The 11,321-nt window shown below is 30.5% G+C and overlaps 1 protein-coding gene across 1 annotated transcript; it reads left to right on the forward strand.

The window, feature by feature from the left end:
- The first annotated feature begins 4,480 nt into the window (after positions 1-4,480).
- Positions 4,481-5,587, forward strand: LOC140436253 (uncharacterized). The gene has a single exon (XM_072524953.1). It carries the CDS (start codon positions 4,747-4,749, stop codon positions 5,425-5,427), a length of 681 nt encoding a protein of 226 aa, XP_072381054.1. The 5' UTR covers positions 4,481-4,746; the 3' UTR covers positions 5,428-5,587.
- Positions 5,588-11,321: the final 5,734 nt, after the last annotated feature.

The raw sequence follows: 11,321 nt of genomic DNA on the forward strand, positions 1-11,321 counted from the left end.
CATAAAAAATGCAAAAATGTCCAATTGTGCATATTTTTATAAAAGTGAGCATAAAGTGCATATAATTTGAAAATTTGGTGTTAACTATATATTTTTATATTCAAACTTACATATAGCATGAAAATGCAAATATTTAATTTTGTTTTATAATCACTTGGTATTCAAGTATAGAGTATAGTAACTTCTTGATATAGTAACTAATAAAAGACAGCGGCTTATAGTTTTGTCACGTTTTGTCCTGGAATTAAGGGTTTGTGTTTGCCAGTTTATGTCTCTAGGTAAAAATTTTTATTTTGACGGTCAGTTTCACTTGGTTTCACTTTTGTTGTAAAATTGGAGGCGTAAACAATGTGTATTTTTAATTGTGAATAATTATTGAGCTTTGAAAATGCCGAAAATAAGCAATGTTTCAACTTGGATAAAACCTTACAAAGAGCTATCTATGGATATGGATAAAGTTTATTGCTCATGTTGTGGCAAAACTGTAAGTACATACGTATTATTTTTTATTTTATTTTAAAAATTTACACGGTGGTACAAACAAAGATTTTAAAATTGGAGATTATGTTTAAGAAAAGTACCGACACAACGCTAGTTCGCAATAAATCGATGTATTTTTTCTTTTTTCAAGCATTTTTTAAACTCCTTGCGATAAAAAATAGGATACCCATTTAAAATTCAAATCATTCAATAGTCTACTGAAAGGTCACTAACATTTTTTTTTTCTAACAATAGCATAGTTTGCTTTAATTTTGCTAAAAACAAAAACATATTGTACCGTTTTTAAATAAAACGAGCGGTTCGAATTTATATAAAAATATTTATTTATAAGTTTACAGTTCGGTAATATCTTAACAACTAAAACTAACTCATAACATCGTTACATATATATACCAAAAGTATTATTCTAGAATAATCCAAAGTAGTTCCACCTATAATTCGCCTACGTGACCGGTTGTTCTCTCTCGCACTCGATACATCGCGAAAGTTCTCGAAGCGTTTTCGAGATGCAACCGTTACATGGGCCATGCCGAAAGCATGTTCGTAACAATATATATTGGACTTAATTAGGTGCTTTTAATTTATGCTCACAGTATTTTTTCTTTAAATGTAAACAGAAAAGACCAAGAGAATCTTGTAAATATTTGGGGGTTCTTCTTTCTTGTACATACATTTCTTGACATTTTCCAGATTACTACACCGATTTTTATTTGATTTCATTTAAATATTTTAATTGTTATGCAAAAACGGTTCATTTTTAGTTTATTTCTACAATCTTAGATTTTAAAAATGGCTACAACTATAGAATATTTATATTCTTTTTTAGATTTTATCTGAAAAAAAAATTTCAAATAGATCAGCATGTCAGAACCGCGAAACATTTAACTAAAAAAGTAAAAACCACATCCGGTGAAAAATATCAACCTTCAGTGTCCAAGTGCTTTCAGTCAAGTTCCAAAAAACAAACCAAACAAGAAATTTTTAACAAAGACTTGTGTCGTGTATTAGTATCTTCTAATATACCGCTTTCAAAATTATCTAATGAAAACTTTAGTTCTTTTTTAAAAAATTATTGCAAACAAAACATTCCCAGTGAACGAACTCTAAAGAGAAATAATGTCAAGTTGTTATACTCCTCAGTTATCCACAACATAAAAGCCGAAATAGGTAATAATTACTTTTACATATGTGTGGACGAGACCATTGACTCGTCAGGAAGATACATTGTGCACTTTTTGATTAGTGTACTTAGCGATGAAACCTTTCCAAAATCGTATTTAATTTCCTGTAAGCAAGTGGAAAAAACCAACGCTTTAACAATATCACGGTTTCTACAAGAAGCATTAGCAAACTTTTTTCTTCCTGCTGCTGTGCCTAATGATAAATTATTCCTTATTTTATCTGATGCCGCACCATATGTGGTGAAAGCAGGACAAAATTTAAAAATATTTTATATATATATATATATATATATATATATATATATATATATATATATATATATATATATATATATCGGTTTTAAAACGTCTTGCGTCGTTGTCCGATGCCTAATTTCCACGAATTTCTATCATTCCATTGTTCTTCGGTCAAGTCTCGGGAGCTCATTGCCTTTGTTATTCCCTCCTTCCATGTTCTTTTTGGTCTTCCTCGTTTCTTACGATTTGGTGGTATCCATTTCATGGCGATTTTTGGTAGTCTTGTTTCTGGCATTCTTTGAACATGGCCATACCATATAAGTTGTTTCCTTTCTATGTCTGTTGCCAGTGATCCATCTACCCCCATCCGATTTCTTATTTCATCGTTTCTAATTCTGTCTGCTCTAGATATTCGAAGTGATCGTCTAAATACATCCATTTCTGTTGCTTCGAGTTTTCTTTTATTGCTTTCTGTTAGTCTCCATGTCTCTGTACCATAGGTTAAGCTGGTTTTTATGAGAGATTCATATATATTGTATTTTCGTCTTTTACCAATTTCTGAGCTCCAAAGAACTCCGTTAAGGCATCCAATTGTTCTACGGGCCTAGGTTATTCGTTTTCTAATTTCCCTATTGTCTGTGCCTGTGGTGTCGAAATCAATTCCTAGGTAGGTATATTCAGTGCAGAATGCAATTTCGGTTGTGTCCATCTGAATGTTGGTTAGTTCTGCGCCTATTGGGAGATATTTTGTTTTTTGTGTATTGAGTTCTAAACCCTCTAAAATATTTTATCCAAACTTAATACATGTCACTTGTTTAGCGCATGGAATAAACAGAGTTGCGGAGGAAGTAAGAAAATAATTTCCACTAGTTAACAGTTTAATAGCGAGCGTCAAAAAGGTATTCCTGAAATCACCTGTAAGAATACAATGTTACAGAGATATGCTTCCTGCTGTTCCACTGCCACCGCAACCCATTTTAACACGTTGGGGAATATGGTTGGAAGCAAGCTAATTTCTCTGCTGATCATTTTGTTGATTAAAAAAAAAATAATAATCAACCATTTTACGGATGATAGTTGCCAATCTTTATTGGAAGCTAAGCAAGCCTTCCAAAATAACATCCTCTAACAGCAACTGTCATTCATAAAATCAAATTATAGTTTTGTCCAGAAAACTATAACTCAATTAGAATCCTCAAAATTATCATTGTTAGAAAGTAGTTTTAATAAAAGGATTTGAGTCTTTGTGTCAAAACGTTAAAGGTACTATAGGAAAGGAAATTTTTCAAAAATTTAAAGTAACCATGGAAAAACATAGTGGTTACCAGGTTCTTTCTAAAGTAGTTCAAGTACTAGCTGGGACATTTTCCGAACCACTTAATTTAGAACCATCTATTAGAGTAAATTTGAAAAATGCCCCAGTTACATCAGTTGATGTCGAAAGAAGTTTTTCTATTTACAAATATATGTATTCAGATAGAAGCTATAAGTTTTTATTAGAAAATTTTGAACATCATTTAATAATCTATTGTTACCACAATTCAAAATAATATTTATATGTTAAAATAATTGTATATGTTATGTATTTATAATATTTAAGTATTTTGTAAATAAAAAAATATTGTAAATATTTTTTATTACATGCATATTTTCTAGATAAATATGCATATTTTGCATAAAACACTGCATATTTTTGCATAAGATACTGCATATTTATGCGCATATTTCGTACTTTTTTATTTGCATATTTGCCTAAGTCTAATTATGTTTAATACTGCTCGCTGGTTCTTCTATTAAAGTTAAATATATTGTTGCTGAAATCAACCAAAATATATGTACAAAAAATATAAAATGGCATATTAGGGTCACACATCCACAAAACTTTTAAGATTTGTGTACAACTAAATACAAAAGCAAACGTTGAAATACAGATCCGCAAATTTTGAGTACGATCATAAATCAGTATTTTTATAATTACTTATCTTAAATCTTTATTAAATTGAAAATGATAAAAAAGAAAGTTGCGATAAAACACAAACTTGTGTTATAAAATTTCGTAAATATTACTTAAATCAAATATACTCTCGTTTATGATCGTAAATCCACAATTTATTTATATTTGGTATTCAATCTGACTTTTTAAGCTAATCGTACTTATTTTTTTAATTTCATGACTTCACTGACGCAAAACTGAGACCAGTGCTTTAAATCGTATAATTAGTAAGATCCGCTTAAAGTATTAAAATTACTTTCGCAATGTCTTTATAATCCCTGAAGATAATGCCAACAGTGCGAAACGTCCGAAACAAAAACCATTGTACCGAATTCTCCGAAAAGTGGCATTGCTAATGATACGCATACATTATTTCACAATAATCTGAGCTCTTAATCATTCACGCTCAAGATCTTTATCATCGTTTATTCCACCTTCACACTGATCTTCCAATTCATCATTTCTCCGCGCCTGATGCATGTTATGTATTGTATAATGTTAGTCTTAGCGTGTGCTCAGGTGGGGACTCACGTTACCACTGATGGGAGACACCAGACAAATCCCCAGTAACCAGCTCGAAGCCATCCGCTTAACACCGCATTCGAGTTGAGCTCTTCACATTGGTCGCGACGTATTCTCAACGAGAGATATCAACTCGCGATCACAATACAAACTCGTTTATTTAACCGGGCCTTAAAAGAGACTTTAACAGTAAATAACAACAGAAACTTTTTTATTTATAAACAAGAATTATTATTAGAATTCTTCACAGCTTTAAGGGTTATAATAATAGAAATATTGTGATTAAAAGAACAGTGACTAATAGTGTTATAAATGGACTCGTTACTTCAGTACAGCAATCTTACAGAAAGGCTTAGCTCGCAGTTACCAGAGCTAGCCTTTCCAGACGACAATAACAATAACGATGATTTCGAAAATAGCGTTCCTGCAAAAGAAGATAAGTACTCTCTTCGACCGAGATCAATGCGAAGAATGACAGAACCTGCTAAAGAATCTCTCCAAAAAATCTCGCACCGGCAAAGTAAACCGCACAAGCCGAAACAAAAAGCGGCGCCTTTAAGTAAATATAGACGAAAAACTGCAAATGCCAGGGAGAGAAACAGAATGAGAGAGATCAATCAAGCTTTCGAAACGTTGAGGAGAATCATCCCTCATATGCAAGCTACTCATATGCCCGGAACTAACGAGAAGCTAACAAAAATTACCACCTTGAGGCTAGCAATGAAATACATTTCGACACTAAGTGCTGCTTTAAATGGTTCAACGGAATTGGAATCACTTTCAGACTACAGCGAATTCGATTGCTTCTTCTTGGAGTCAGATGGAGAATCGATATCAGATCATTCGGGATCGCTGCTTACATCCCCCGAATTTCCAGAACCCTCTTTATCACCTGTAGATTTTAGCGATCCTTCTTTACCTGCGCTTCTGCATACAGACTTTACCGAGCATTCCCTGGAGCATGGAGATTTTAGTGATTTTTTGTTAACGTAACCCCAAGTGAGTCCTACTATTTCTATTGTATAGATAGGTAAGGTTGATTTTATCACTTCCTTATTTTTTAAACGAATTTCTAGACCAATTAATAATATAGGATATTTAAAATGACCTTTTTAAAATTAACAATTTTTTTATTTTAATATTTATTTATTTTAATATGACTTGGAAAGTGTATGAAAGTATTTCAATATGTTATTTACTTAACGATGTAATTAACAAAAGAAAAAACTTTATGTACAATTTAAGTATGAAAACTAATAAATATTTTTTTCTGCAAACGGAAAGCGATTTCTAATAATAATTTATTGTAAAATTCAACTGTTAGATGAAACAGCAATTAGAGGGTTATTTTTAACTATAAAAAAAGGTATGTACATATAATTTTAAATATACAATTCTGTAATAATCATTTAGACCGAAGTAAATGACACGAAATGACAATCTAGAGAAGAGTGTCTGATGTATAAATTTAAAAGAAAAAGCTTCAGGTTATCGATTTTCATATAATAACTAATACGATATAGGGTTTCTATTTTGTATTTGAAATATTTTAAAGTTATTACCCGACGAATGTTTTCGAGAATGTAAAAAGGTACTTTCAAAACATTTTCATGATCTATTGTTTGGTTTTTTGTTTGTTTATTTGATGCTCTTTTTTAAAATTGATTTGAATTTCTTTCATTGATTTTTTGCTTTTTTATGAATTTTTTTATTTCTTTTCTATACATTAAATCTAAGGATACTATTAGGAAAAATCGTTAATTTTTGCTTTTATCTAGTATCTTCAGTGTGTGAACTTAAGCTATGAAAGAATAGCAGTCAAAAAAAAATCGGAAAAATTCAAAACTTGCATTAGCAAGACAAGTTATAAAATGCTTTATACCATCATCAGTGATAACTAAACAGTTTATGTATAAGTTACATTATATATAAGTAGTTGTTGTTTTTTTTTCGAGGATTTTTTACGTTTCAATATAATGACCGCAATCTCAAATTTGTAAGTTAAATCTTTACTTATATATAATGTAACTCATCATAAACTTTTTATCTATCACTGATGATGTTATAAAGCATATATATAAATATATATATATATATATATATATATATATATATATATATATATATATATATATATATATCCATAGGAGGGAAATAATTTGGTAAACAGCTGATAGACAAAGTATACTCATTTTACTATATAATAAATTATTTCGTCTATTTTCATAAGCATCATAAGATAGAGATAGAAGAGAGAGAAGATATTTTTTAAGATGTTTGTATTGAAGACACTTATACACAAAAACTAATACAGCCCCTAAAACTATTGCATATAAATTACACATATTTGACGTCCACAATTTTAATTAAAGTGTATTATGTTAAACTAAATTAAAGTTCTTTTATATCTGACATATTTATGAATTACATATATTATGATTATATATATATATATATATATATATATATATATATATATATATATATATATATATATATATGTATGAAGCGTACAGGGGAAAAACGATCTAAGTCACATTTAAATAGTTTTGAGATATTCCCAAGATATTCCTAATTAAAGATTAAAGACGTTGTAAATAAGTGGTGACGATTTTTTTATCAATACTCACTGTAATTAATATTAGTTATATTAACAAAAATAGCTTTTATATTTTAATTCTAAATTACACAAAACAAAAAATTAATAAACATGTAATGTCATAAAAATGTGTGAAAAAACCAATCAAGACCAGTTCTGGCTAAAATGCCTGCAAATGTGTGGAAAGACCGATCTAAGTATAGTCCCGGTTAAAGTGCATGCAAATAAAAGAAGATTTTTATTTACTCCCTTGTAATTTGGAAGAATTATAACCCTTCGCCATCTGCAAGTTATACTTCATCAAATTCATCATGACTTTGGTTTACTTTAACTACTGGCAAATTATCATAAAATGATTTAAATTCCTCTGAAATGAATGATTTATGTTCTTGGAGCTGCTTATACTTTAAGATAGGTAAAGTTGTTCAGGCTCAACATTTGAAGAACTTTTCGAGTTTGCAGGTCCTGGAACAAAATGTGTTGATGCAGTATTGTAGGCAATCTGTTTTTCTGCAACCATACGCGGATGGTTTATAGAGTACTGTAGCTCTGGGACTTGTCTAGTTGGAAAGGGGCAAGTTTTCTTATAGAATTTGGAGAGAAATTTTGTCCAAGAAAGAAGATTTCGTGATTGCAACCAATTACATCAAAAGGTGTTGGTTTTGATCTTGCCGCTTTAAAAACGTTATTCCACTGCTCAGGAACGTCCACTCTAGCTTTTTGATTAATCAATCCAAAGTCCTTTTTGCATTCTAAGTATGAGTGCTCTTGCATTGCAAATACAACACGGATATAGTCAAACCGTTTCTTTAAATGAATTAAGTGGTGCTACAATTTGATTAATATATAATTTTTATTTTGACCAGCGCATGAGTCACAATATATGTGACTGGCTTTCTAGTAGACTGAGAATTTTTGTACAAAAATGATAAAACATAGACATGACATTATCAGCACCTTTCTTTGCGATAGTTTTGGGTATGTGTAAAAAACAGATCGATTCGTAGATAATACATGTAGGTTAAAATGCACAAAAGTAAGCTGTCTCTTATACTACACATCACTAGTTGATATATTAGGCGTTGGTAAGTTTTTGCAAAATCCACAGTAATTGCTTCGTAATCCGTGCGTTTTCTAGCTGTTTTTTTTCTGTCTGTTTTATGTTGTAAAAAGCGTGTGCTCTTAGCTTCTGTAACTTGTCAACAGTTTCTATTTTTTTAATTTCTGGTAATAATTTACCTTCCTGTTCCAGGTGATGATAATAATTAAGAATCCAAAGATTCAATTTATTACTTTTGCTGCATCACATGTGCTACATGTATCAGATCGTGGGTATCCAACACCAATTTTAAACTCTTTCAGAAAAATATTTCTGTAAGTTTCATAGCTCACTGTTTTATGTGGCAGATGTACAAACATCTTATATATATTTTTGTAATGTTTAGTGTTTCCGGAAGATATACTCTTTTAGACTGTAATGTGATTTTCGCCCTTAAATGCTCGAGATATGACTATGGATTTTGCCCAAAATTTCTTCAGTAACCTTGTGAAAATGGTTTGTATACTTTTCCCTTTTATCTTGAAGTACATGTCTTCGATTTATAATTCCATGTAAAATAATAAAACCATTTTGACATACTTGCATTTCCTTAAACTGCGGTTCTGTCTTGTCAAAAAGCCTTACTTTGTACTTAAAAGCGTTCTCTCGCAAATTTGCTGATGCTTCAGGTCTTCTTAGACGCTTTCTATGTACAATATTTATGCTAATAAGGTCACATAAATGATGGCTTTGTTCATTTCTGTCGCACAATAAATTGAAATATATATACATATATATACAAATGTTAGTATGTCATTGCATCTTAAAAAAGTAGCATAGAACTATTTTTTAGCCATCTAGGTGCCCCTGTGCCTAAAATATGCCCCTCAACAGGCTCATGAATAGCCCTATACTTTATTATAAAGGACTATATATTCTATATATTATTCTATATTTCAAAAGCAATACCTCTGAGCTCATTGGACAGATTTTAACTCGCAATATTTAATTTTTTCTGTTATAATGTCAAATTTGTGATGAAATAAGTGACAAAACAGCAGAAGATAAATTTTATTTTATAGGTCAACAAGAACGAAAAAAAAATTTACAAATTTGTATAATTTCCAATTGATTGTCACAATTTAACCATACGAGGAAAAAATTGTAGAAATGGGTTAATTACAGGATTTTTATATACTTTTTAATCCATTTAGTAGATTCGAAGATACAGCCTTTTAAAAAACAGCCAGTTTTTCAAAAATCGCATTTTTTATTAATTTTAAACTCATAATACTTTTTCTTGTTCTTTGCTCGAACATTTAACTATAATTTTTTGACCTCCTAAAAATTGAGCTTTTTGCTTTATAACTATGCCAACACATATGGTCGTTAATGATTTCTCTCATCTGTTTGATTAGTCTGCCATATTAAAATTCAATGAATTATTAAAGGATCTTCTTATGCTATCTTTGTTAGAATCTATGGAAATTAACAAATTTAAAAACACAGACATGATTCTAAATGACCAACTTAAGACAAACAGTTTTCCCTTCCTCAACCTATTCAGTTAAAGACTATAAAGTGTAAACACATACCGAAACTAGAGCACTTGAAAAAGGAACTCTGCCAAAAAGGCTCTAGTGATAAGATCATAAATTTTGTGGAAGTTTTGAAACCAAAGTTTTCAGTATTTTATTGTTATATTTCCTTTTATTCCTTAATTTCGTTTCTTTTCTTTGTTTCTTTTTAAATTCTTTCTTTTTTCTATTGTTTATTTTTTTAACTTTGCCATTTTTCGTCAATTTACCTGACCAGTCCGGTTCTAGTCTACATCAACCGAATCAAACGAATTAATATACTTCTACTTACTTATTCTGGTACTTTTCTCTTGCTCTTTCCATTAATTATGAAGTAAAATGCTCAAATTTTGTTTTTTATCCGATCTTGTTTTGCGTTAGATTTAAATTTTAACTTTACTTTTGTCAATGTAATAACTACATGTCTAGTCTACATATTTAGTCCAACAGATCTAGGCTTCTTAGAAAACTTATTATCCCTTTAGGAGATATATATGCAGTTAGGTTCTAAAAATACCTGTTTCAGATATTAATGGCCTTGGCTAAAAATTACCCTGCAATTGTAGACAGTGTCTTCGGCTGTCTCTTTTTGCAGAATCTGCTTATTCTGCAGATATGATATCTTAATGAGCAGTATCCCTGAAAGCGCATGTGATTACGTTCAGTTCAGTCTTTTGAAGTTCCAAGAGTATTTTTGTGAAGCGAGCAAAAAGTTTTAATAATGTTACTTTTGGCTAAAAACAATTTGTTAGTAGACTTTGGTACACCGCTGGTACAATTCTGGTCTGATCAAAAAAGTATTAGCTCCTTTTTCAATAAGACTATCAGCAATTTCATTACCACCAGTTTCTTTATGCTTTGGCATTCACATTAAAGTTACTTTATTGGCATTTTCGATTAAAAGCATGTTTTTATCATTAACTCCGATTTAAAGAGTTCAGGAGTCCTTTATATACATTTTTGTTCATATTTTTTCTTGGCAGTTTTGTAAATTTTCCAGTTGCTTAAGAATTTCATTAGTTCTGCTATCCCAAAGCCTATCATTACGCAATTATAGACTTTGGGATCCCACTTAAGGTAGTTAAATTGACAAAATTAACCAAGCCTTCTTACACCTCCAGTTTTTTCCCATAATATATATATATATATATATATATATATATATATATATATATATATATATATATATATATAATGCCTCCTGAAATATAAGTTTTGAGTACACATTAAATAATTGTGGCGACAGCACACATCCCTGTCTGACACCTCTTTGAATTTCTACTTGGTTTGTCTGACTATCTTCCACCCTTACGACCGCTGTTTGATTGTATTATAGATTTTAGATTGAATTAATATCTTTAAGATCTAGGTGTATGCGTTTCAATGCATGTAGGAGTTTACCATGTTGACCTCTGTCAAACGCTGTTTGAAAATCTATAAAACATATAAATACGTTCTTATTATATTCTCTACATTTTTGTAACACTACCGACATTGCGCCAATGCCTCTCTTGTTCCCATTCCACCTTTAAATCGAAACTGTGTATTATCTAATTCAAGCAAGCAATTTGATTGAACCCAGCCTGTGAGAAATGTTCACCCCTAGGAATTACGTACGGGTGTAACAATTCATTGGAGCAAAGTGTGTTAACTCGAGGAAAACAGGAGTCAC

Source organism: Diabrotica undecimpunctata, chromosome 3 (genome assembly GCF_040954645.1).
Source record: "Diabrotica undecimpunctata isolate CICGRU chromosome 3, icDiaUnde3, whole genome shotgun sequence".
In the NCBI taxonomy this organism is placed as follows: Eukaryota; Metazoa; Arthropoda; class Insecta; order Coleoptera; family Chrysomelidae; genus Diabrotica; species Diabrotica undecimpunctata.